Source organism: Corylus avellana, chromosome 1, assembly GCF_965113065.1.
Source record: "Corylus avellana chromosome 1, dhCorAvel1.hap1.2, whole genome shotgun sequence".
Lineage (NCBI taxonomy): Eukaryota > Viridiplantae > Streptophyta > Magnoliopsida > Fagales > Betulaceae > Corylus > Corylus avellana.
The window spans coordinates 10,992,928-11,020,447 of NC_142490.1; the positions used below are offsets into that span (position 1 = coordinate 10,992,928).

General features: G+C 36.3%; 3 protein-coding genes and 1 pseudogene across 3 annotated transcripts; 2 read left to right on the forward strand and 2 right to left on the reverse strand.

Moving 5' to 3' along the window:
- The first annotated feature begins 1,165 nt into the window (after nt 1-1,165).
- LOC132169067 (mavicyanin pseudogene) lies at nt 1,166-13,837 on the forward strand (annotated as a pseudogene).
- On the reverse strand, nt 2,421-4,433 carry LOC148587933 (uncharacterized). The gene is made up of 7 exons (XM_088512341.1): nt 4,332-4,433; nt 3,996-4,226; nt 3,810-3,902; nt 3,610-3,711; nt 2,966-3,515; nt 2,755-2,863; nt 2,421-2,475 (listed from the first exon to the last, which is right to left on the reverse strand). Exons 1-7 carry the CDS (start codon nt 4,431-4,433, stop codon nt 2,472-2,474), a joined length of 1,191 nt encoding a protein of 396 aa, XP_088368467.1. The 3' UTR covers nt 2,421-2,471.
- LOC148587934 (uncharacterized) lies at nt 4,691-8,955 on the reverse strand. The gene is made up of 5 exons (XM_088512342.1): nt 6,626-8,955; nt 6,269-6,526; nt 6,069-6,177; nt 5,389-5,982; nt 4,691-5,209 (listed from the first exon to the last, which is right to left on the reverse strand). Exons 1-5 carry the CDS (start codon nt 8,953-8,955, stop codon nt 4,691-4,693), a joined length of 3,810 nt encoding a protein of 1,269 aa, XP_088368468.1.
- An 11,276-nt stretch (nt 13,838-25,113) lies between the features above and the next one.
- On the forward strand, nt 25,114-27,022 carry PLP9 (PATATIN-like protein 9). The gene is made up of 2 exons (XM_088511859.1): nt 25,114-26,335; nt 26,624-27,022. The coding sequence occupies exons 1-2, from the start codon at nt 25,400-25,402 to the stop codon at nt 26,855-26,857; spliced, it is 1,170 nt and encodes a 389-aa protein (XP_088367985.1). The 5' UTR covers nt 25,114-25,399; the 3' UTR covers nt 26,858-27,022.
- Nucleotides 27,023-27,520: the final 498 nt, after the last annotated feature.

Sequence of the window (27,520 nt, forward strand, 5' to 3'; positions counted from 1 at the left end):
GTTTGTTTTTTGTTTTTTTAAATGTTTTCTTTTATAATTTTTAAATAAAAATTTCCGTTTTAAAAAAAAATTAAAATATTTTCGTTTAAAAAAAAAATAAAATTTTCGTTTTTTTAAAACATATTTTAAAAAAATCTAAAAAAATAAAAATTTCGGTTTTTTTTTTTAAAAAATCGTTTAAAAATTAAAATATTTTTTTTAAAAAAATTAAAATTTTCGTTTTAATTTTTTTTTTTTTGAATTTTAGGGGTATTTTTGTCATATTGATAAATACATAGGAGCATTTTGATCTTTTTGCTAGCTTTGGGGGGATATTGACAATATTTTGGTAGTTTGGGAGGTACAATGTCGCAATTGAAAGTTTGTGAGGACATTGTTAATTTTGTGATAGTTTGAGGGAGGTATGTGGACTTTACCCAAAAAAGGAAAAAAAAAAAAAAAAAATTCTGGGCCAAGAAAAAATATCTTTCAATTTTTAAGTTTTTGTGGATTACTCAAATCTAAAATAGTTTGGTTCATATTTTCATTTAGAGTCTGGTAAAGTTTGCAATTTCAAAAAGTACGATAAAATAATGATTTTAAAATGTGCAAAACGTGATTTTAAAAATCCAGTTAAAGCGTTTGAAAAAGTCGCAGTTTCACCTTTAAAAATGTGCGTTTTAAAAAAAACTACTTACCTGCAATTTGGTTTAAAATCGTACTTTTTGTTTATAAAATCGCAATACCAAATGCACCCTTAAACCCAAACTAGACCAGTCCACATTCTTGTATTCTCCATGTCAAGAAGGTGAAAAGTAGGCCTTCTTCATACGTTTTTCCAACAAATTTCTTTGACACATGCTAATTTCCACACCAATAGGTTATTGACAGTTCATTACCTTAATTGCTAATTAGTTGTCCTCAACCCTAATGGCCTGGATTCTAGCTATAACACTACAGAAAACTGAATAGGATTCAAGTTTTCTAGATATTTAATTAGGGGTATAATTATGATGCTAGTTAATTCACTAGACCCGGTACTATGTATGGAGATAAATCGTCAAAGAATATTGTTTTCTTGATATCAATTTATTCCATATATATATATATATATAGCACAATTACAAACAAAACTTTTATTTTATTTTTTTTCTACCCTATTATATCTATTGGTAGTAGGCCAGCCATGGCTTTGGTTAAGCATTTGACGGCTTTGTTCTTCTTTGTGGGTGTTATTGGGGTGAGTTCTGGTAGTGTTTATGAGGTGGGTGATTCTCATGGGTGGAACAACGACAGCAGTGTTGATTACGTGAGTTGGGCTTCGACCAAGAACTTCCATGTTGGTGACATTATTCGTAAGCTCTCTCTCTATCTCTCTCTCTCTCTCATATGATCTCAATTTATAAAATTAGGGTTTTTATATTGAATGATTGATTTGAATGGTTGTAGAATTTATGTATTTGGTTCCTGTTTTTCAATATTGGTAGCCTGTGGGAGTTAGAACAAAAATGAAATTGATTGGCAAACATACACATAAACATAAATATAAGAATTATGAGGCGCATTTATATAACTTGTCTCTTGTTTGGGCCCTAGCTATAGACATGAAGTTCTTTTATGGTTTTATTCCGACCATTTGAAGGTCTGGGATCACTACAAAAATTTATTTTTTTAGTTACGGACAAGTAGTAACGTGTATATGGGGTTACCACGTTACTAAAGTATTGTAACGTGTTGTTTGTAACGTGTCTGGGGCGTAGTGAAATTGGACGTAACAAAATGAAATTTTGTAACGTGTCAGAAACAACACGTTACTATTTGGTAACGTTTAGTAAAATTACACGTTACTACTGGTTATAACGTGGTTAATGCCACGTTACTACGAGTAGTAACGTGGGAAAAATGCCACGTTACAACCAGTAGTAACGTGTCACATGCAGCCACGTTACCACTAGTAGTAACGTGGCACATGTGCCACGTTACTACTGGTTGTAACGTGGCAGATTTCCCACGTTACAACTGGTGGTAACGTGGCTGCATGTGCCACGTTACTACTGGTAGTAACGTGGCACATGCAGCCACGTTACCACCAGTTGTAACGTGGGAAATCTGCCACGTTACAATCTTTTGTGACGTGGCATGTATGCCACGTCACTAAAATTTACAGGGAAGAAAATTTTTTTTTTTTTGTAATTTTTCTCCAGCATACATTTTTCTCCTGCATCCAACCAACCAAAAATCCAACCAACCAGCATACATTTCTACTCTCCTGCATCCAACCAACGACCCAACATCCAACATATATAACCCACATCCAACATCAATAATCAACCCATGCATAATCATAACTAACATCGTGTAACTAAGTAATAATAACTGTATACAAACAACTAACGTACAAATTTGTAATAAAAAGTAAAATACAATACAACTAACGTGATCAATACAACATCATAATACACAAATCATCGTGATCAATCATCTGCGCCGCATTAACTGCAAAAAGATAAAACGAATAATCAATTAGCTAATTAGTGAACATTTGTAACTTTAAATCCAGAATGTATAATTATCACATGCATATACAACCTCGACATACATATTAACTATGTATGCACAAACACATATTAATTATACAAAGCACAAACACATATTAACTGTACGAACAATACATGTTTATTCAATGAGACAACTTCAACAAATATGGTAACTATACAAAGCTTCATGCTCCATGCACATATATATCTATATATATATATATATATATATACTTACGGGGTGCCTGAACGACGGGTATAATGTATTGACAAACGAGACTTCTGACCAACCGGCGTCTGAAGTGTGGTGTCATTATGATCGTCCTCAGCTTCTACTCTTACGTCATCTACACATATTACGTTGCAATTGTGTTAAATGCGAACAAAGTTTATTTGACTCATAAGATAACTGTGTTAATCAAATAAAAACAATAAAAATATATTGTTACCTGATCTGCTATCAACTGAGGATCTCACAATCACTCGGGCTGGGGACTCCGCATCTTGCGGATTCCGGGTAGTCGTCACCTCCAAATCGGAGCCCATACGTCTCGACCCCTCAAGGCTGCGAATCCGGGCCTCATACGCTGCCATCTGAGCAGCCATCTGAGTAGCCATCTGAGCAGCCACCTGCTCAGCAACCCGTGCAGACACCGCCGCAGTCACCGAAGCAGTAATTTCCTCACTCTGCTGCGTCAGCCGCTCATCCATTTCGTGACGATGCTTCTCCCTCTCTGATTGCATGGCTCTTTCAAATTCTTCGCGCGATATCATCGGGCCGCCCCGGTTCTGCGACCGTGTTTGGGACGGTGTATAGTATGAGTAGCTAGTGCCAGGTGCGGGCAAGATATTCTTACTGACTCCACGGACACGACCCGCATACTCTGGCTTATTGTTGTGCGCCTGAGCATAAGCATCATCCGGTGTCCACCTAATTGTGCCTTGGGGCCCTTCTACCTGCTCCGCAGGGTCATTTGGCAATAACTCTTCCATCCGAGCCTATACATGAGCATTCACATTTACATACAATAAAATAAGACTCAATAAGTTAATACATAACAATAGATTCACGACAATAAGTTAATACACTTACGATTCTCTCTGCGGCCACCGGATTTGGACGGCTACCATCTGACTTTGTATGGGACTTGATATACGTGACCGCTCGTGTAGGAGTCTTGCCTGAACTAATAAACTGCAATAAATTGAAAGCATCAATTAAATATTTATGATATATACTACGCAATATATCACAAATATGTATAGTCATGGTAAGTAAGAGTAGTATAGTACCTCCTCATGTGCGACTCTTGCTAAGCTCTTCGAGCCTGTGTAATGCGGTATTTCATTCTGTTTGCGTATGTCTTTCATGTGCTGGCAATAAGCCTACGAATCCAATATGTAGACATAATTAATCGCTAAGCCATCAAAGAATAATTACAATTAACAAAAGTCAAATAGTTCGAAGTCATAACCTACTTGATAATCGGGAGTACACCATTTTCCCAACAATATTTCCACATCTCTTGGGTTGTACTTTGAAATGGTGTGAGCCATCCTTGCCGACACTGTCCCAGGAGTGTCGTCGCTCTGAATCATGAGCTTCTGCCTCAACTTGTGCCTCAAAAGCTTTTGCTTCTCCCCCATGTCTCTAAAAGCATCTTTTTTAATTGCCGCCATATCCGACCCAGGCATGATATAGAAGTAATTCTGCATCAATTAACGAGGCTCTAATTAAAGCGTTTGTTGTTTCACAAATTATTTAATTTTAGACTGGTACAAATCATAAAGTACAAACATCTAAACTACACTTACCATCAATGACTCAAATAAATCTTCCTTGCTTTGTTCTGGTACATGCTTCCAGGGGTCGGATAGCTTGATAAAAGTCCCGGTCTTGCACGTCTTCCCTATCATCCGTCTAAATTTTTTGCCGCTTTGTCCTACGGGCTGCCACGCGCCATTATACTCCATGACCACCCTTTTTCCATCAGGAATGTCCCACAACTTGTGTGAGTCTTTTACGATCAACACCTCAAAGTTACCCGCCCTATCTGCAATGATGAAGTATATATTAGCACACAAATGGTTAGACATACATTATTTGAATTTATGTACTAATTAACTATATGTACCATCATGCATAAATATGTACACATTTATGGTTCGGAATATCATACATACATACCTATCGTGCGAACCTCGTCAATAGTCAATGCTGGCCAATCAAGGTCATCATCATGCTCATCGTGCTGCTCACCTATCCCATCATCCATGTCTTCACCAGGCTGTGTCTCACTATTATCCATAGGTGAGCCGCTGTTTGGCTGCTGATCGAAAAAGCCATGCGGCAATGGGGGTGGCGGGGATGGCATACGCATGGAGGCGCCAGGCTCGTAAGGACTAGGCTCATATCGATACCCAAACTGTGTAAGGCCTGTCGGGCCTCTTGCCTCCGCGAGTATTTGGGATATCTCAGCTAGCTGAGATGTGGAGACTAGGGTACAGGCATGATCGTCTCTGGCATGTAACTGCTCGTCTACATTATCCGGAAGTATAGGTCGATACCCTGATTGCTGCTGCATAAGCATAACAACTTCCTGTGCCTCACTATCTGTCAGGACATGGTGTGATCTCGATGTAGAAGCGGCTCCCCGCCGTCCTCTTGACTTCCCCCGAGTACTCATAGGACCCTGTGAAATACAGCACGCACCCAATTAGTTATGTGTATAGTGTGAAAAATATTCATTGCATATATGACGCAAAAATTAATAAATGAACAAATTAATAAGTAACAACAAATCAATAAATGTAAAATATTTATTTCATATGAAATGCCATACGCCTCGATTGGTGCAAAGCCGGGTCGGACATATTGGATGTCATCGTGCGGATCGTACAACTGATTATTGTTTAAAGTGAGTGGCTCACTATCGATCTCGTGATAGTTGGCATGAGGATCATCAGGCGTTTGACCCTGACCAACGTCGTATATGTTTCTAGGTTTCGTCCTCACCGCGCAAGCCCAATCTGGATTCCTTTCATCTCCGACGTAAAAAACTTGTTCCACTTGGGAAACTAGTACATACGGCTCATCACTAATCAGGTCCCCCTTATGGACAAGGTTTTTGAAGTTGACAAGCGTTATGCCATACTCGTCCACCCTGTATCCCCTGTCCCTTGTGGTGTCCGCCCAGTCACACTTGAACACAACATATTTTGTCCTGTCGTAATACTCCACTTCAAGTATTTGAGTTACTTTCCCGTAGTATGTTTCGCCATCAACAGTCGGCACGCACACGCCACTATTCTGAGACCTTTTTCCCACATCATGTGCGACAGTTCGAAAGAACTTGCCGTTTACCACATATCTATTATATTGGACTGCTGAGACCATCGGACCTCTACAATGCATTACTAGTTTGGCACCCATATCCTTCCGAAGTCGATCGTCCGAACTATCGACCTACGAGTCATATACAATAATGATGAAGTTTTGTTAGTGCATTGATGAAACATTATGAAATTTATAAGGGGTGACATTAGTCTTACGTAGTCACGGTACCAATCGCAGAATTGCTCAAAATGTAGGGTTTCCAAATGATCATCCGTAATCGTTCGCCCCCTGTTTGCACTTTGTCTTATCGAATCCTTATGTAGCCTACATTTTGAAATAAAATCAATTAAATTTAATTCACAACTAACGTTGTTGCATGATATGAGCATGCATATATTCATTACACAATACTAACGTCCGCAATTGGAGGAAGTCATCTGAGTTAAATAGGATGTAACGGTGAATCTGTGTCAACGTGAGACGGTTGAGAACGACTCGGGTTCCAGCTCCTTTAGGCCCATCCGGGTTTCGTTGCGGCCTATTGTGGAATGTCGGTGCGTTCTCTAAATACATCGAACAAAATGCCACCAACTCAGTTGCTATGTAGCCCTCCGCAATGCAACCCTCAGGAGCCGCTTTATTTCGCACACTTGATTTGAACACCCCGAGGCTCCTACATATCAAAACTAACTAATTATTACATCTAATCATTGTTTTAAAATAAATAAATGGCAACAAAATTTTAGTTTTAATTTTTTTCAGTAAATGTTACCTCTCTGCCGGATACATCCACCTATACTGTACCGATCCACCAAGACGGCATTCACGGGCAAGGTGCACCACAACATGAACCATACTTGTGAAAAAACTGGGGGGGAATATCTGTTCCATCTGGCACATAGTCGTATACATCCCATCCTCAAGTCGGGTCAGATCCTCTTGGGTCAACGCAGTTGAACATATGCCCCTGAAGAATGCAGAAATTTCAACTAGCGGTCTAACTACGTTACCGGGCAGTGATCCACGCAATGCAATTGGGAGAAGCTGTTGCATCAATACATGATTGTCATGACTCTTTAAACCCGAGATCGTCCGGTCCTTAAGTTTTACACATCGGGAAATGTTCGAGGCATATCCGTCTGGCACCCTTATATTTCGAAGCACTTTTAGGAAACTAGCTTTATCCTCTTTAGACATTGTGTGGCAAGCATGAGGCATATAGATTCTTCCATCATCATTTGTGAAAGGATGCAGTGCTTGTCTCAAACCCATTTCTTGCAAGTCTTTTCGTGCTTGAAGGTTGTCCTTCGTTTTTCCCTTAATGTCTAGAATTGTGCCAAGTATATTGTCCATCACATTTTTCTCTATGTGCATGACATCAAGGTTATGCCGCAATAAATTATCCTTCCAGTACGGCAAACGAAAGAAAATACTTTTTTTCTTCCACAAGATATTATCAGTTCTCTTTCTCTTTGCATGTGAAGTATCAATATTAACTGACTTACCGGCGCTCTCATCCCCAAATGCTATCCCTTCTAACTGTTTTAGGATTTCATCTCCATCTGGAACATCAGGGGCACATTCAAGTTCTCGGTTACCGTCAAATGTATTTTTTTTTCGCCTCCACGGATGATCCATGGGCAGGTATCGCCTATGCCCCATAAAGCAAAACTTATGTCCGTGTTTTAACCGTCTAGACCTTGTTGCATGCATACAGCAAGGGCATGCCTTTCCACCCCTTGTAGGCCACCCAGACAAGTCCGCGTATGCCGGAAAGTCATTAATTGTCCACATCAACTGCGCTCGGAGCATGAAATTCTTTTTCAATGAGACATCAAATGTTCGTACCCCCACACTCCATAGTTGCTGCAATTCCTCAATTAACGGTTGCATGTACACATCTATATCCATTCCAGGTGAACTTGGACCTGGAATAATCAAGGATAATATGAAAGACGTTTGTTTCATGCACATCCAAGGAGGCAGGTTGTACGGTACAAGCATTACAGGCCAAGTACTGTGAGATGTGGTCATGTTCCCAAAAGGATTAAATCCATCTGAGGTTAGGCCAAGTCTTACATTCCTACTGTCTGATGAGAAGTCCGGATATAAATTGTCGAATGACTTCCATGCTTCGCCATCGGCAGGATGCCTCAAAACGCCGTCCTTAGTGCGGCCTTCTGCATGCCACCTCATATAGGGTGCAGTATGCTCTGACATAAAAAGCCTCTGTAGTCGTGGTATGATGGGAAACCACCGCAAAACCTTGACTGGACGTCTCTTACTCGACGTTATGGGGTGGCCATCCTCGTCGAAATTAATTTCGTCCTTCCACTTAGATTCTCCACATTTAACACATGAATCTAAATCGTTATTGCCCTTCCAGAACAACATACAATTATTGCGACAAGCTGGAATCTTCTCATACCCGAGTCCCATGTCCCTAAGAAACCGTTTCGCCTCATATGTATTAACTGGCAAGGCTCCATCATCTACAGGAACCAACTGATTGATTAGATCGAGGAAACACGAGAATATCGTATTACTAACTCCACCCATGCACTTCAAATTGTACAGATGTACAGTAGCACTCAGCTTGCTATGTTTGGTCTTATCATGAAGCGGTTTGTCTGCCTTTTTAAGCAATTCCTCGTACTTTCGTACGTCACCTCCATCGGCTTCGTCATCCACAATGTCTTCTTCCTCTCCATGCACCTCAACCCGAGGCTCCCTATCGTCAACTCTAACTTCGTGCATGCCGAATGCATCACGCAACATGGCATGCATATTGCCACCCTGTTCAGAACTTGCACCCGCAGCTGTTGCCGGATGTGATGAATTCGAGCCATCTACGGGAGCTCGAACAGGCCTCTCGCCATGATAAATCCAGAATGTGTATTGGGGCCACATTCCTTTCCCTCCTGTCAAGTGGTCGTATACCAAACATGGGGGGTGTCTCCTATTGCAGCGACACGTCTTACAGGGGCACAAAATAAGTTTGTCGGGAGTGTCACAGTTCCTAACTGCGAATTCTACAAACGCTCTACATCCTTCTCTGTATTCCGTCGTACCCCTTGATTTCTTCATCCAACTCTTGTCCATATCGTTACTACGTACATTAGAAACATAAATATATAAGAATTAAGCTAAACGTAAACATAAATGCATAACTATGGCCCATTGGAACCCTAACAGTGAATAAGTAAATTGTTGTTAACTACTTTATTGTTATTCTTTTATTTCATTCTGATTTGTTGTTTTTTCTACTAAAAGTTTACATGACTTGAAGTAATGCGGTATTTCAAACCCTAAACCACATTATAATACAAAATTATATACCATTGTCATGGGTACCGTACTGGAAAAGAATTTATACGTTCGTTGTTTATTTAATAACATGTACTCTAATATAAAGTTGCAAAACCTAAACCAACTTATATTAAACAACTCAATAAAAGATTGTAATTTGTTACGAGGCCCTAAATAAAACAAATTTAAGTTATGTTTTTGTCTCACTTTATTGAAAAAAATAAAGTTACGTAATTTTAATTTCATATGGGGACCCTAAATAAAATTCATGTAACTAGTTGCCGAGGTAGTTTTTTTTTTTTAAAAAAAAAAAAATTATTTGATAGAATTATGTATTTTTTATTATGTATTTTTGTAATCATTTATATAAATGATTTATATAATCTATTATCTATATTTTATGTCACATATAAGTGATCATTTATATAATATATAGGTTTGTAAAACATACACAATGTAAAAACATTTAATTAGCTAATTTCAAACTATCTAACTAAAGACCTACGTGTCTATAAATATTTTGCATGCATGCCCATATTAAACAATATTACATTTCTACGTACGTACAAACATAGGACACTAAAACTAATCTATTTCAACCAAATTAATAAGTTGACTAGCTAACAAAAAAAGCATTAACATACACATATACAATATTTCTATACACCCATACATTACAATAATGAATTTTTCCATTCCCTTAATTAATTACTGCAGACAAAAATATTCTAAACTACACATCAATATATATATACTACTTAAAATATATATATATATATATATATATATATATATATACCTGATGATGGGCGAAAAACAAGTGAGAGATGAGTTGGCGGCCGGAGCGGAGTTCGCCGGCGGAGAGAGCTAGAAGACGGTGGCGTGAGGTGATGAGTGGCTGCCGGCTACAAATCCGAGGAAGCTAGAAGCAAGGTCGAAAATGTGAGAGAAATATTCAGGAGAAGGTGGCTGGAAAATGTGAGAAGAAGAAAGAGGAGGAAGCTGCGCAGAGAAGGAGAAGGAGAGAAGAAGAAAAAAACCAGAGAAAAGAAGAACAAAACCAGAGAAGGAGAAGAAGAAAGAGGGGCGCGCAGGGAAAAAAGAAAAAAAAATTGAAACAGCTGCAGGCAAGCGCATGGTCCCGATGAAACAATGGTAACGTGTCACATAGACACGTTACCAAATGGTAACGTGCCACATAAGCACGTTACCAAATGGTAACGTGCCACATAAGCACGTTACCAAATTGTAACGTGCCTATGTGGCACGTTACTAAAATTATATATATATATATTAATAATAGATATATATATATATATACATATATAATTAATTGATTTAAATATATGATATTAAGTTGATATAATTAAGCTTAATATATATATATTATAACTCTTAATATATATTATATATATATATATAATTAATTGATTTAAATATATGATATTAAGTTGATATAATTAAGCTTAATATATATATATTATAACTCTTAATATATATTATATATATATATATATATAATTAATTGATATAAATATATGATATTAAGTTGATAATTAAGCTTAATATATATATATTATAACTCTTAATATATATTATATATATATATATATAATTAATTGATATAAATATATGATATTAAGTTGATAATTAAGCTTAATATATATATATATATATATATATATATATATATATATATATATAATTATTTGATATAAACCTGTAATTTATATTAATATATATACTTGCAAATTACTAATCAAGCTTAATATATAATCATAGTTCTTGATATATTTAAACTTCATATTACATAATACTTGCAATTATGAAATTAAACTAAATTTATTTTAAGTTAATTAATTGATAATTATCAACTTGATTACACATAATCAAATTGATATATATATATATTTTCACCATGCTTAATTAAGGGATTGATATACATTTGCCAATTCCTTAATTTGGTTAATTAATTGATAGGGTTAATCTTATCAATTACTGCATATCCTATGAAATAAAGCATAGTGTTAATATTATAGAACTGATAGCGTCTACCATGCTTGACACATAAGAAGTAGTAATGATGCATTTAGTGTTGTAAAACACAACCACTAATGCATATTCTGTTGTAGAGGCATATCTTAGCTATATATTTTTTAAGTTTTGATCTTTCTCTGGGGACTCACAATATTAATATTTAGCATGAGATCTTTCTAGGGCAATTATCACAAAGTTGTAAGCCCCAATATTTTTTTAATCAAAATTATTATTAATATTTTTTTAAATAATTTTTTGGACAAATTGTAATTATTTTTTGGACAAATAATTACAATTACAACTATAGTAATTATTTTTGGACAAATTGTAACGTGGCATTTTACCACGTTACCATATTGTAACGTGGTAAAATACCACGTTACCATATTGTAACGTGGTAAAATACCACGTTACAATATGGTAACGTGGCAAAATGCCACGTTAGCATATGGTAACGTGGCATTTTACCACGTTACAATATGGTAACGTGGCATTTTGCCACGTTACTATTATGGTAACGTGCTATTTTTGCACGTCACTATATTGTAACGTGTAAAAAATACCACGTTACTATAAATTATGGTAACGTGTTATCTTTTGACACGTTACAATATAGTGACGTGGCACCATTCGTATGAACAGTTGCCACGTCACTACACCCTAATATTTTTGTAGTGGATGGCTGTGAAATTAAACCCATGATCATGAGACTTTTTTTTTTTTTTTTTTTTGAACATCATGAGACTTTTTTATTATGTCATGATTCCCAACAATATTAGAGTAATATCCCCACAATGGACGTCCTATGTTTGATAAGAGACTTGATAAAGTTCTTACACTCCCTCATACATACACACAAATATTTTTGTGTTAACTATATTTATCTCATCTATCTCCTCATCTAATGTGATCTATCTCCCAATATTTTAATTTTGAAAATGTTTACCTTCCATGATCCAAAATAACAAATATACCTTTCATTAAATGAAAAATGACTTACCTTTTTTTTTAAGAAAAAAAAAAAAATCTTACAAATCATATTTTTGTTATTTTGGATTGAGTGATTGAGATATTGCAACTCGAACATTACAAAATTGATGATAGTTGAGTAATGATAAAAGCAAGACCCATGTCCTCTTTATGTCTTGTCAAAATTGATTTAACTTTTAAAATTACTATTTTATCAAAATTCAATAGTTATTATCATAAATTCAATGACGATTTTAAAAGTCACATCAATTTTAGGATGACAAAAGAAAGACATATGGATATCACTAAATTGTAAGAGAATATATTTCCTACATTGAAAGGAAATATATTAAATTGATACTGTATGTTATTTATTGTAATAAGTTTTGATGGTAATCAAATCAATTAGATTTGTTTACCATTCTTATCTATTTCAATTCTCCTATAAATATAAGGATTTGTATTGTAATATTAATTAAGCAATAAGAGTATAATGTTGCCATTTGGGCTTTATTAAGATATTTTTACGTGGTTCGGTCTATGACCTATATCCACAAATAAAACCTAAAGGGGTACATTATACTCCTATTGCTTGATTGGTATTACAATACAAATGCTTCTATGTATAGTAGAATTGAAATAGATAAGTATGGTAAGCAAATTTGATTGATTTGATTACCATCAAACTTGATTACAATCACTCTTATATTAGGTAAATATTAAATAACATAGGTACAGTATCAATTCAATATATTTCCTTTCAATGTGTGAAATATAATCTCCAACATAAATTCCATTAACTAACATGAATAAATTTTTTAAAAAATAAGTAAAAACTTCACTTAAGACTCCTGAACTACCACGCATTTTGAAAAGACCCTCCCAAATTTTGAAAACTCTCAATTTCACTCCATTAACTTTCAATGTACCATTGTACCTTCCTCTGTCAAATTTTAAACGATAAAAGTGATAAAATGACCTTTATAGCCTGACATTTTTATAAAACTACAAATTTACTCTTAATTTCAAATTAAAAGTAAATAAAGTAATTTGGTATTTTTAATCATTTCTATTATGGGGTCAATTGAATCAAATTGAAAGTTCAGGAAATTAAATTGAGAGTTTTTAAAATTTGAAAAGATCTTCACAAAACGCGTAGTAGTTTAAGAGTTTAAATTGAAGTTTAAAAAAATATATATATATATATATATTAAAGTGAATGTAAATTGCAAAATGTTAATGGCTCCTTGAAATAAACGCAGGTTTCGTGTACAACCCCTTGGAGAACAACGTGATGCAAGTGAGCCGCAAGAGTTTCCACGCATGCAACTCAACTGATTTTGTCTCCGTCATTATCTCCGGCAATGACTCCATCCCCATCACAAGACCCGGTCACTACTACTACATCTGCGGCGTCCCCGGCCACTGCCAGGCCGGCCAGAAGGTTGACATCCGGGTTGCTAAGCCTTCTTCTTCTCCGGCTCCTAGCGCCAGCCCAAGTTCTTGGAGCCCCATTCCACCTCCTACAGAACACCCATCGGATCCAAGCCCACCCGCGGGAAACGCGCCTAGCCCGTCTAAGAACACCGCATCACCATCATCTATCGAATATTATTCCAAGTGGCTGCTTGCGTTTCACCTCTTCATTGCTGTTGGGTTCTTGCATTAACAACTTATTAATTTGTTGATTTTTGTTAGCGCTAGCCGGAGGTTTTTATTTTTATTATTATTATTATTATTATTATTATACATGTGTTGTCTATTTGTCAAAAAAAATTTATTATTAGAATTAATTAAAATGGTGGAGGAGAGCTAGGCGTGTGGATGGTGACGGTGGAGGGATTGCGTCAGGGTCGGGGTGGAGAGGAGGAAAGAGCCTCCCTGGCATGGATTTGAGTGAGAATCGGGAGACACTTTGCAAAGGGGTTGTTTGGTTTTAAGGAGACATCATTACAAAAAGACGGAAATTTGGGAATTTCTTCAAACTCGCTCTAATAAATATTAAGTGTCATTAGCAGATGTCCTATATGTCATTTTTTTTTTTATGTTTAAAAAAAATTTCAAAAAAATCACAAAAACTTAGTCACACCAGATTCCCTACATTTTACTAGCCCTTAAGGGTAGGGGTGGGCACGGGTCGGTTCGGGGCGGATTTCTGCAGTTTTCCTACCCGAACCTGCACCCTGCGGGTTGGAAAATTTCAACCCGAGTGTCTGGCACAAGGAACAAAATCCGCGCGGGTTGGGGTAGATCGGGGCGGGTTGTGCGGGTTTCTTTCTTCTTCTCTTTCTTCTCCTCCATTTTCATTTCTTCTGCAGATTTATCATCTATTTTCCTTCTAAACAAACAACCCAACAATCAGAAGTTGCTAAACTCCGAGATCTCTTGGATCCCCATTCATGAAAGAGTTCCAGAGAAGAAAAAAACCTGGATCGGCGGAGGTTGAGCGGCGGCGCATATGAGAGAAGAGTCGTACGAGGGAGAGGAAGAGAGACGAGAGAGAGGGAGAGAGGCGAGACAGCAGAGAGAGAGGTGAGACTGAGAGAAGAGAGGAGAAGGGGAAAAAAAAAAAAAAAAAGTGGAAAGGGGGAGGCGGCTGGAGAAAGGTAGGGTTTTTAATTTTATTTGATTAATGCGGGTCGGGGCGGTGCGGTGCGGGTATCCGGGGGAAAATTTTGTTATAACCCGTAACCCGCCCCGCCCCGCCCCTCCCGGGTTTGGGAAAAAACCACCCGTACCCTCGAAAAATGACTTAAAATTCGGCTTTTTCAGGGTGGATCGGGGCGGGGCGGATCGGTTTTGCGGGTCGGGCGGGTTTTTGCCCACCCCTACTCAAGTGTTGTTATAATGTTTCTTAATATGTAGGAAACCAAAAGTGGGTCCCTATATATTATTTAGTATAATTAACAATTTATCTTTCATCTTTTTGTCTTTAATTGAGGATTATGTTAAAAATTTGTAAAAAAAGTGAGGATATGTAGGAAACTTGTATTTTGTAAAGAAATAATATTTTAATAGTATAGGGAAGGGTAAGGAAAACTATTGTGAAATATATTTTCATAGGAAAGCAAACTTAGAAAAAATTAAAGGGAAGCTAAGATGCACCTGTTTTTTTTTAACATTCTTAACAGTCATTTATTACCCTTATACTAACCTAGGAACTCAAGTATCCAAACATTGGTTTTTTAGGAACTTTTTTTTTACATGTCCAAACAAGAGGGGAGGGGGGATTCGAACTAGTGACCATTGCTTCATAAGGCGTGGTCCCCAGCCGATTGATTTTTTAGGAACTCAAATATGTTCAAAGTCACTCGGCATTTATTAGAGTTAGTTAAAAAAAGATTTCCTTCAAACTGATTCGGAGAAAATTTGTGTCAGTTAAAATAAAAAAGGAAGACTATTTGAATGATTCCAGCCCACAATTCAATCTTATCTATTAAGTACAGTCTCACCAAAGGTCATCCCTTATATTTATGATTGAATGCTTGTAGGGGTACAATGGCTTTTACTATATGTTTCTTCAAGATGAAGTGCCCAGCTATACGATATTTACTAGGTTAACCATTAAATAAATAAATTTAATATTAAACTTTATTGTTTAATCTTTTCACTCATGTGATTAGACATGGCATTATGAGAACTATCACATGAGTTTGTAAAGAAATTATAATAAAAACTGTAGTATCTAAGCATTTTTCATCGCAATTACATTACATTAAGTATAACATTTATTTTTTTTTATAAATGATAAAATTTATTAATTTTTCAACCATCTCCATAGTGAATAAATAAATCTACCATTGAATTTGTGTGAGTTCATTTGAGCCCACAAATCTAATATATAGTTAATCTATTGAATTTGTAGAATGAGATGAAGAAAATATGAGAAAAGAGAAAAAAGAAAAGAAGAAGAGAAATTCGATCTAATAATTTTTGTTTAATGAGGTGTAGTTTCTAGGCGATTGAGCTACCATTTAAAAACATCAACTATAACATTTAGGTCAAGGAATTACGAAGGAAATGGCAGGATTTGGTAAGACCATCAAAGTTGAAAGAGACGATAGAAAGGTAATTAATTTTCATTCATCTACCTCACCAGCTCTTTGGGAAAACTTTAGAATTGAACCAATTTTTTTGCTTGTTTGACCATTATTGTCGGTGACAAAGCTGCCATAGTCTATAGTAGTGGAGGTAGGCATATATATTAATTGGTGTGGCCAATATCTCTGCCAAGGTCCTATGAATCTGTTCATACTTTCCGAATGTGAGAAATTATTTTTCAACTGCCAAAACTATCTCCAACTTTATTGCGGACATCAGAAATTGAATGGCCTTTGCAGAGGGATTGCTTGTGTGAGTACTGTTTTATTGTCAAGATTTAAAGTTGGTGCATTTAATTGTGTACATTATATTATATATAATGTACACAATTAAATGCATCAACTATAAATTTTAACTATAAAATAAAAAGATTGATGTACTTGGTGTAAATTTCAAGTGACATCAAGGCAATTGATACAAAAATAAATAGTAAAAAGTCTACACTCTATAGAAGAACCCAGGAGGACCACGAGGCTCTCTAAAGAGGGTGTGTGGCCACCCCAACGCGAATCAGAGGTGGCTAGGCCACGCTAGTGTCACCAGGGTGGTCACACCACACCCGGGTTCTAGTTTGGGGGCCGACCACCCTTAGAGTTCAACTTTCTTTTTTATTTTTATTAGGGTTTAAGGGTTGAAAAAAAAAATGGAACTATTATTCTTCTCATTTTTTATAGGAATAAATGCTCTTCTTAGGAATAGATTCCTACTAAATTAAAGAATGATTATTTTATTCTATTCCAAAGATTTTTTTTTTTGTTTTTTTCTAATTTATTTCAATGATTATTATGCAAACCAAACATATCCTCAATCTACCGGGTGATATTAGTTAACACATGGTTAACGCATGACATTTAGGTGAGGCATTTGTTGATAGCTTCACACATGCATGAAAATCAAAAGCCCAAGGTCGGTGGAAGTCATATATATATATATATATATGTATTAATTAGTTGAGGCCCGGCCCTAAAAGTAAAATTCCTCTTAATCGGGCCTGGTTAATGCAGGATCTAATTAAATCAGACTTGGCCGAATAAGATGAGGGTAATAGCCATTAGCATTAGCAGCCCATCAAACACACGTTCATGAGTAATGCTATAGGACAGAAATTTTCTCTAAACTAGTTTAGAAAATTTTTTATCAAACATATTTTAATAAGTGACAAGTATCATCTCTCACATATTTTATTTAATATTTTAAATAGTCATTTATTACTATTCTACTAACTTAAGAATCTCAAAATGAGATATGTTAGAATTTAATAAAAACTTTATATTTTCTCTATAAAAGTTTATGTGGCAAGATGCCACATCATCTTCTTTTTGTTTAGTCTTTTTTTCTCTACAAAAAAAAAATGATGTGGCGTTTTGCCATGTGAACTTTTATGGGTAAAATATGAAGTTTTTATTAGATTCTACTATATCTTTTTAAAAATTAATTTTTGAAAAATCGAAAAACGTTAAATGACACTTGTCACTTATTAAAATAGGTTAGAGGAAATTTCAGTCCAATTCTAAATACTCAATTTTTATCTCACTTTTATACAATTGAACTGATGTGGTCGTGTTCATCAACTTTTAAATTTTATTTTTTAAATGAATAAACAATGATTCAAAAGTTTATCACGATGACCACAGAAGTGAAAGTTTCAATCAAAGCTAGGAGGTATAGAGCTCCCTATGGGCAAAGGGTGTAGCCCTTTGAAATATGTGGTAAATTATTTCCACGTTCAAAGAACTGCTAGCGATATAATTGTCTAGCAAACTAGATAAACCAACATGGTCGCAGCTCAAGGGGTGGATGCATGTAATTACAAACTCGAAACATTATTTATTTTTGTATTTGGCTCTGCCTAACCCTACACCTTCGCCTCTCTCTCTCTCTCTCTCTCTCTCTCTCTCTCACATATATTTAGGGTTTAGCCTATATATATATATATTTCCCTTATTGTGCCACTCTTCATCTCCATTCCTCTCAGAAACGAAAGCATGACGTTTATATAGGGGACCATATATTATTTTAAAAGAAAATCTTAAAAAAATCTTATCAATTATGATAATTCTTTTAGCAATTTCCTTTTCAATATAGAAGACCAGATAATTTCCAAGAAAGTTATAATCAATTCTATGTCGAGGTATTGTCTTTGGCTGAGAAAACTTGCTCATTAAAGCTCAATGGTAAATGGTTGCCATTTAAATCCAAAGCGTCAAAATTACAAGAGCCAACCTATCCTGGATAATAAACTTTGGACTTTTCAGTTTTCACTAAAGCTCGATGTAGGTCTTAAATTATGGATAAGTTGGGTAAATTTGGATGATAGACGTATCATAGTTCTTATAGAATTTTATAATAAACTAAAGAGATGAAATATGAGAGAAAACACACAGAAATTATATGGTTAAGCTTATGAGCTATATCCACAGGTGAAAGCCTTTAGAGGATACATTTTTTATTAATTTAATTTGATTGTATACAAGGCTAAATTTACAGACATTTACAAGTTATTTGAATAATTTCAAATGTAAACAAATCATTTCATTTATACTAAACAAATCACAATTTATCACAAATAATTCTATCTTCATTGTTAGTTTATGTTTTCGCACATTCAGTGGTTTGTTTGTAATCAATTGAAAATGAGTAGCCTGTCCATACAGCAAAAAGCCGTGTCCGAACAGCATTTCCAAAGAGTTCACTTTGAAGACCTGTCCAGACAGCATTTCCAGAAAGTTCACTTGTTCACTTCAAAGACCTATCCGAACAGCCAGAAGTCGTGTATGGACAGCATTTCCAAAAAGTCCATTCTACTTGGCATGTCCGAACACTAGTCTTGGCTGTCCGAACAATGAGGGTTTACGCATATGTAACCTTAGCCATGTCCGGACACGTGCTTAACCCTGTCCGGACACGGCCGCTTTATTGTTGTGCGAATTTATGCACAACAATAAAGCGAATATTGTGAGCTAAGAGAGAGTGATAGACAGAGACGGAGGGAGGGGGGGGGTCCCCCCCCCCGCGCCTAAAATAAGGAAAAAATAATAATTATAAGTTAAAAAAAAAAAAAAAAAAAGAAAAAAGGTTAAAGTAATGTTTTAATTTTAGTCATTTGGCCTCCCTCCCAACAAAAATTTGGCCATATTTTTTAGATTTTTTGACCATTTGACCATATCCAATAAATTTTTTTGGCCCTTTTCTTAATTTTTTTGGGCCATGCCCATTAAGTTTTTTTATTTTTGGTCATTACTTTCAAATGTTTATAAAAAAAAAAAAAAATTTAAAGAACCGAAAAAAAAAATAAAAATAAAAATTGGTTGGCCCCCTCCCATAAAATTTCCTAGCTCCGTCCCTGGTGATAGAGATATTGAACTGGAGCGTTTGTATCTCTCTTAGAGTAAAGGAGCATTTAATTAATTATTAGTTTTTTTTTTTAATTTCAAAATAGTTTTTTATTATTTTTTAAAAAATATATTTTTTTCACTTCCCAAAATTGCACTGTTTTTATCCAAACGGTGCAGTTTTAAATAACTGCAGTTGGACCACTACCGCATAAAAGCCCGATTCTTCCCTGACGTCCCTTGTTGTACCTTGGCGAGGACAAAGATGGTAACAATTTGGTGGAGTTCTATGATTGCATCTCATCCACCATTGCTGGAGGGACAATAATTAAGAGCCTTAAGTGTAGATTTCTTTTTAAAGGACTAATGCTTGTACTTATTCTTCTTATTAATTCTCTTTGCAAAAACTATTAAAAGTTTTAGAAAAAAAAATTAATAAACGATGGAAAACATTAACCACCCAATTTTTATTTATTATTATTTTTTTATATATATATTATATTAAACCAATCTTTCGAGAAAAGAAAAAACCCCTATTCGGTATACATTAACAAATGGAACCAACATTCACGATCTCATTTGCTTTGAAATGAATTTTTCTTTTTAAGGTGCAACTCTTCTCCCCTTATAAAAGTCCACCAAACTTCAATGAAAAATTAATATATCTATTCTTTTGTTTTTCTTTTATCCCGTGTGACTTGGCTTTTCCAATTCTTGAATATTCTGGTTTGATCGTAGTCCAATTGGCATATCGAAACATATTCAATAACCAAATGAGGTTAAGAGGAGCTAATCGGCGCAATATCGAAGCAACGATTATATGAACGTAATCTGTGATAAAACTGCCATATCCTATGGATGTAATGTGTCAAAGCTCATATGAAAGAGTAATGATAAAAATCATTCTTATATTTCTCTTTATTTCCTACAAAATTAATATAGCTTTAAAATCCGAGTAAAATACTTGACATCCTTGAAAAGCTAATCACACCTTTAAGCCAGCCAATTGAATGACAATCGGCAAACAATTGGTAATTGCCTCTAGGCCCATTGATTTGGGAGGATGATTTTTTATTATCAAAACCCGGTTCAACCCGAAAAATGGCCAAAAAGCTACATGATAAATGGAATATGCCTAACCTCACTGGCTAGCTAAAACGGTCAAGTAAAATTCAATTCCGTTTGTCTTGGATAAATGAAATTTCAATTTACCTTATACATAATTATATAATCAATTCCTTTATTTTATTTTAATGAGAAATACTATTTAATAAAATATTTTATATATTAGTACCTTACAATTAAAATGACATAACAGTAAAAATGGACAGAGTTTTCCTCTAAACTAGGTTTGAGGAATTTTTTCTAACCTATTCCAAAAAAATGACACGTGTCACTTTTTATGTGAAAAACACATGTATGTCATTTTTATAAACTAGGTTGGAAGAAATTTCTCCAACCCAATTTAGAAAAAAAAAAAAAAAACTCTCTTAAAAAAAAATTAGTCATTAATTTTTTTTTTAACAAATTTTTTATTAATTGAAAGACCTTACTATTACATAATTATAATTATATAAAAATTATATAACATTATAATAAGGGTAAATATATTATAAGTCCCTAAGTCAACCCTCAAAAATTAAAAAATTCTTAATTTTTTTTTTTTTTTGTTTTTTTGAATATTTACCCATTTGGTCAATCGAAATGCCAATAAAATTCTTACCATAAAAAATTTTTAACTGCCGTTAGATTGGTTGAAACGCATCGTTTTAAGGAATGTCATATCAATCGAATTTTTTGATCCTACGTGTCCACAGTGAACATGTAGGATCAAAAGTCATCGTTTTGGCCCTATCCAAAACGGTGAGTTTTGGCTGACTTGGGATTGTTTTTTTTATTGTTTAAACCCCAAAATAGTTCTTCCCCACATCATTCCCAGTCAAACCCACGCAGCCATTGACGCACCCATGGAGACCCACCGATGCACCACCACAACCACCATCTCCCACCCACTACCACAACTGGCCACCACCATCCAGCACCGTCGCGGCCCACCACAAAGGTTGAACGCCAACCATCCAGCCAATTTCTCTTAACCTCAAGCGGTTTAGTCGCCTCCGCCCAATGAATGACGCCCACACCATCCACCTCCGCCCACCACTGGTGACACTCACCGAGTGCATAAGATCTTTGAGTCCAAAAGCACTGAACCCGGTGCCCACCCAAAGGTCATTTTTCATTTGATTCTTTAGGTTTTTGGGGTTCTCTCATCTAGGTTTTGCTTAGTGATTTTTGCATCATTGGATTTTTGTGAGTTGTTATGTTTTGTGCTCAACTGGGGTTAAAGGTTGTTATTGATGAGATTTGTGTTTTAATGAGTTAACCGAATGGGTATGTTGTTGGATATCTTCGGTTGTTTTGGATTTTTAAATCAGGGTTGATGTTAGCTAAATTTGTTAATCGTTATGTAACAAGAATAGCTTAGTCATCAAGGTTTATTCTATTGATTGCATACCATATTCCTGTTTGTTATTATGTGAGTAGAATGGTATCTCTATCTGCTACATACATATAGCAAAAAAACATATTTTTAAGGATGTTGATAATCACTTAACTGAGAAATTGTATCAACAATTGTATCTTCAAAACATGCAAGGATGGCCTAAAATAACTACAATGATTTCATGCCCTAGCCATTTGTGATCGTGTAACGTTTTGATTAGCGTGAGTTGTGAGCAATTGTATCAACAACTCTCTTACATGGACTTTGTGCACAACTTTCTTATTGTAGTTTTTGCTTGGTTGAGATAATTGTGAAGGCATGGTTTGGTGATAATTGCAAAGCAATGAAATAACAAGGCCTCCACCACTTGGGCCAACCCCTTGGGGTTTCCTTTTGGATTCTTTTTGCTTCAAAGTTTAGTTAATGCTGATAATGTTGTTTTAAGTTGATGTTATTGGTGGTTGATTAATTTCATCTCCTTTTCTTGTGGCATTAAGATAGCAGGACAAACGATGCTTTCAAGTGCAATTTACTATAATTTTGCATTGTCATTTGTAACCCAAGGATCCTGAAGATACGATGCTGCCACCCAAGGATCAAATCACATCCAAATTAAATCAGTCTTGTAAGGAGAAATCCAATAATAAGAAGGAAACCATTGCAGCAAAGGACCTTGACACAAACAGGAAAGGCAACTCACACTCTGCAAGGAAATTAGACTAGAATTCTGTTTGTAAAATCTGTAGTTGACAGAACATTACTTGTGGACAGTTAATGTCCCCTTCATGTGTAAATATCATGTACTCCTTTGTGAATAAGATACAATAATCTTGTACCCCAATAGGCTCTTCTTATTTGTTTAGTATTTGATTTCTGTTTGTAATTAATGAGTCATTTACGAGTAGAAGAAAGAAATTTCATATACATTTGAAGAGTTGATATATGAGAATTTCATTTACATATTTAATATTTCTTATAAGCATAAAAGCCAATGAAATGCCACCAACATTATGTGTTTCTTCAACAATGGCATTACAAACAAATGTCAAATTGCTTGCACTACAAAAAAATTGTCTCCCACCAACATCTAACTAAACCAATCAAAAAAAAAAAAAAAAAAAACTTTGTTTGTCTAACTATATCATTTTGCTTCTTGATCTTGCTTGTTTCAAATTATTGGAATGCATGGGGCTGTGAGGAGCCTATGAGCTGGGATGTAGCTTCCTTTGGTATAATAGATTTGGACTAAGAGACATAGGTTGAAATCTACAAAATCAAATCATGACTTGTGATATAATACAAAATATGGCCTTTTGAAATCTGCAGAAAATACAATGACTGAAGCTCATCAATTCTTATATATGTTGATATCATTGGAATTGTGGAATTGAAACCAATTCTCCATTGCTTTGTTCAACCGTAGCCCCTGCATTTGCAAATGCTTATGACAAACAAAAAGCCAGCACCTACTTACAAACCAAATGCTTCTAAAAGAAGAGCTAAACAAATTCTATACTGCATCAAAACCTCAGCTGACAGTTAACATCCCTTGCACAAGGAATTTACATTCAGCAAGTGCAATTTTGAAGTGCAGCGAAACTACTCCTCTGCACAAACCCACTCCATTTCTGCAGGAAATTGAACCCATTTGTGAGAGAAAAAGAAATTTTGAACCCATTTCTGCAGGAAATTCTTTGAATCAATTTAGGAATTTCATTCATGTAAATACCTAAATTGATTCATAGAATTTGTGTACAAATGTTGAGGGTGCGTCAATAATCAAATCTCATCCAGGTAGAGTTGATCTTTTTAAATTAACATTTTCAAGAATCTACGAAGTATGAACTATATTCAAACTCCCAATGAAATCATCATAAACCCAAAATTTGAGCGGCTCGTGTGAAGAGCAACAGTTAGAGAGAGAGAAAAAAACATATGTGTGGTTGGCTCAGCGCACTAGCTCTTGGCGGTGGGCGGCCGTTGGTGGGGGAGAGGGAAAGAGGAAAGAGGAAAGAGGAGATGTGGGTGTGGGTCGCTTGCCATAGTTTGCCAGCGACATCGTCTGCCGTCCGTGGGTCTTGTTTTTTTCGTCGGAATGAGTTCTAGGGTGTAAGGGACCTGAATTGTGGACCTCTCTTTCAGGTGGTCTGTGAGCTCCAAATCGTCTGCCCGTGAACTGTGTCGGTGGGTGCATCAGTTTCTGCGTGGGTTTGAGTATGAATGGTTCTATCGTTTAAGATGATTGAATTGTGTGAATTTTTTACGATTTGGGGTTTCAAAATAAAACCCCAAAGTTAGAAAAAAACTCACCATTTTGGATTGTGCCAAAACGGTGAGTTTTGATCCTACATGTCTTCTAGCTGATATGACCTTCCTTAAAACGGTGTGTTTCACCCAATCTAACAGCAGTTAAAAATTTATGATGGTATAAATTTTATTGGTATTTCCATTAACCTAAAGAATAAATATTCGGAAAAAAAAAATTAAAGTTTTTTTTAATTTTAGAAGGTTAACTCTGGAACTTATAATACATTTACCCTTATAATAAATAAGGTTATTATTATTATTTTTTTATTTTTTTTTAATTACTTGAGTACCTAGAGATGGTACGGGTAGCATAGTCCCGTGTATATAAAATAAAGCCAAAAATGGTTTCGCCATGACCATTGGCATTGGCATTGGGTTGGTTCCGCGGTGTTTCTTCCTCCGTGGAATCTATCATATATTTTACGCCACCTATAAATCTGACTCCCAAAACAAATAAACAACTAAATTAAAACCCAGAATAAATAAATAAATAACTAAATAAAACTGTGAGTGAGAGTCACCGAGCGCCAGCCGAGCCGCCTGAAAAGCCGAGGTTCGCGCGTCCCGTAAACCAATAAGAACACGCGCAGTTCCACGTGCAGCGAGTGTCGATACACGTAAGAGTGACACAGTAAAAAAGTAGGGAGTCGCGTATATAACGACCCCCAGGGTCTCCACCACTACCTGTCTGTTATTCACTATCATTTACTCAGAGCACACAGACGCAGAGAGAGAGAGAGAGAGAGATTGTTGAGCCATGCATTAATGCCTCTCAGCGCCAAAGCGTGATTTATTACCTCTTCTTTTCTTTCCTTTCCTTCTTCTTTCTTATTTCCATCTCCACACTCACACGCAACAACGCAAACAAAATCACAATCATAATCATAATACCTGAGACATTTCCTTTCCTTCTTTGACTTGCAGAGAGATATAGAGAGCGAGAGAGAGAGAGAGAGAGAGAGAGAGAGAGACTGAGAGAAGTAGAGGAATGGACCTGAGCAAGGTCACGCTGGAGATCTTCACCAAGCTGGAGCAGAAATGGCTCTCCCACTGTGAGAACACCAAGAAGACTCGCATTCTCAGCATCGACGGCGGCGGAACCACCACCATTGTCGCCGGTTCCGCACTTATCCACCTCGAGGACCAGATCCGCCTCAAGACCGGCGATTCCCATGCTCGAATCGCCGATTTCTTTGACCTCATTGCCGGTACCGGTGTCGGCGCCCTCCTCGCCGCTATGCTCTCGGCAGCCGACGGCTCCGGCCGCCCTCTCTTCTCCGCCAGAGAAGCTGTCAGTCTCATTGCCGCAAGAAACTCTGACCTCTTCAAGCTTCGGCTAGCCGGAATGTTTCGCCGGCGCCGGAGATACTCCGGCAAGAGCATGGACAAGGTGCTCAAGGAAGTTTTCAAGAGAGAGGACGGCACCGTCTTGACCTTGAAGGACACGTGTAAGCCTCTCCTTATTCCTTGCTTCGACCTAAAGAGCTCGGCTCCCTTCGTGTTCTCCCGTGCCGACGCGTCCGAGTCGCCGAGCTTTAACTTCGAGCTCTGGAAGGTGTGCCGCGCCACGTCAGCAACACCGGGCCTCTTCAAACCGTTCAATCTAACGTCCGTCGACGGAAAGACCTCCTGCTCCGCCGTTGACGGCGGCCTCGTCATGAACAACCCGACTGCCGCCGCCGTAACCCACGTGCTCCACAACAAGCGCGATTTCCCGTCCATTAACGGCGTCGAGGATCTGCTAGTCCTGTCGTTAGGTAACGGCGCGTCGAGCGGTGGTGACCGTGGGCAAAAACTCCGTCATAACGGCGAGTGCTCGACGTCGTCGGTGGTCGACATTGTGCTCGATGGAGTTTCCGAGACCGTCGACCAGATGTTGGGAAACTCCTTTTGCTGGAACCGTACGGACTATGTTAGAATTCAGGTACTGTATATTGTCTATTATATTCTATTCATATTTTACTTTGGTCTAGGTGTTTGTTTGGATGGTTAGAAAATCCGAAAAAAAATGAAAGAAATCCAACTCCTAGATCCTGGAGATTGCGAAGACAAAAAGCCACTCCACTATAAACTGGTCTACCAAACTTGCTTCCCTAATTCCTTGGTTGAAGCGAATGTTGTGATTTCTGTTTTTGTTTTTATTTTCCTTCATTTACTTGCCATCCAAACACATGTTTAAAAATTTTGGACTGACGGCGTGAAATGTGGGCAGGCGAACGGTTTTGCAAGGGAAGGAGAGGTGGGGCCGAGAATGGAGGAGGACGAGGAGGTGTTGAAGGAGAGAGGGGTGGAGTCGTTAACGTTTGGCGGAAAGCGGTTATTGACGGAGACTAACGGACAGAGGATCGAGAGCTTCGTGCAACGCCTTGTTGCTTCAGGGAAGTCCAGCCTTCCACCCAGTCCCTGCAAGGATTCCGCCGTTAGCCCCCTCGCTAGTGGCCGTTAGTTTTAATTTTTTTAATTTTTTTTTTTTAATCTTTTTGACTTTGTAACCATTTTTCTTTTGTTTTTTATTTTATTGTTAGAGACATCGGAAACCAAGCTCAGGTTTACCTGACTCTCTCTCTGTTTCTTAGTTAAATAGCAGCTAAATAATAACTTGTTCAGCACCTCTCTCTGTGTATTTGAAATGCCTAACTTTAGTTAATTGAATTAATTAGAAAACAATTATGAAATTTCTTTGTCCTCATAAATGGCTGAATTTTCTTATAAATATATATTCAACCAAACTGAATTAATGAGATGATAGAACCCTCAATTAAATGAGTTGTCATAAGTAGGCACATCAACATGATTCTTGCCCCCTTCATGCCATCAATAAAAGACTACAAGTCTGAAAAACAATTATGAAATTTATTTGTCCTAAAAAATGGGTGAATTTTCTTATAACAATTCCCTTGTATAAATATATATCAAATAAATTGAATTAATGAGATGACAGAATATTTAAGAGTAATGCTAAGTATCATCTTTTCATCTTTCTAAAATTCTCTTAAAGTTGATGTAGCTTTCAAAATTACCATTTGATCAAAATTCAAGTGTGATTCATCTAAAATTTAATGGTGATTTTAAAAACCACATCAACTTTAAAAAGTTTTTAAAAAAATAA

Coding starts and splice junctions, on each gene's coding strand:
- LOC148587933 (XM_088512341.1), bottom strand. CDS start 4,433: ATGATAGGGAAGACGTGCAAGACCGGGACTTTTATCAAGCTATCCGAC. Junction 3,903..3,995: donor GGTGTACTCCCGATTATCAA/GTAGGTTATGAC, acceptor TTGGATTCGTAG/GCTTATTGCCAGCACATGAA. Junction 2,864..2,965: donor CTCAGTTGATAGCAGATCAG/GTAACAATATAT, acceptor TAATATGTGTAG/ATGACGTAAGAGTAGAAGCT.
- LOC148587934 (XM_088512342.1), bottom strand. CDS start 8,955: ATGGACAAGAGTTGGATGAAGAAATCAAGGGGTACGACGGAATACAGA. Junction 6,178..6,268: donor GACTTCCTCCAATTGCGGAC/GTTAGTATTGTG, acceptor TTCAAAATGTAG/GCTACATAAGGATTCGATAA. Junction 5,210..5,388: donor CGCACGATGACATCCAATAT/GTCCGACCCGGC, acceptor TGTATTTCACAG/GGTCCTATGAGTACTCGGGG.
- PLP9 (XM_088511859.1), top strand. CDS start 25,400: ATGGACCTGAGCAAGGTCACGCTGGAGATCTTCACCAAGCTGGAGCAG. Junction 26,336..26,623: donor CGGACTATGTTAGAATTCAG/GTACTGTATATT, acceptor AAATGTGGGCAG/GCGAACGGTTTTGCAAGGGA.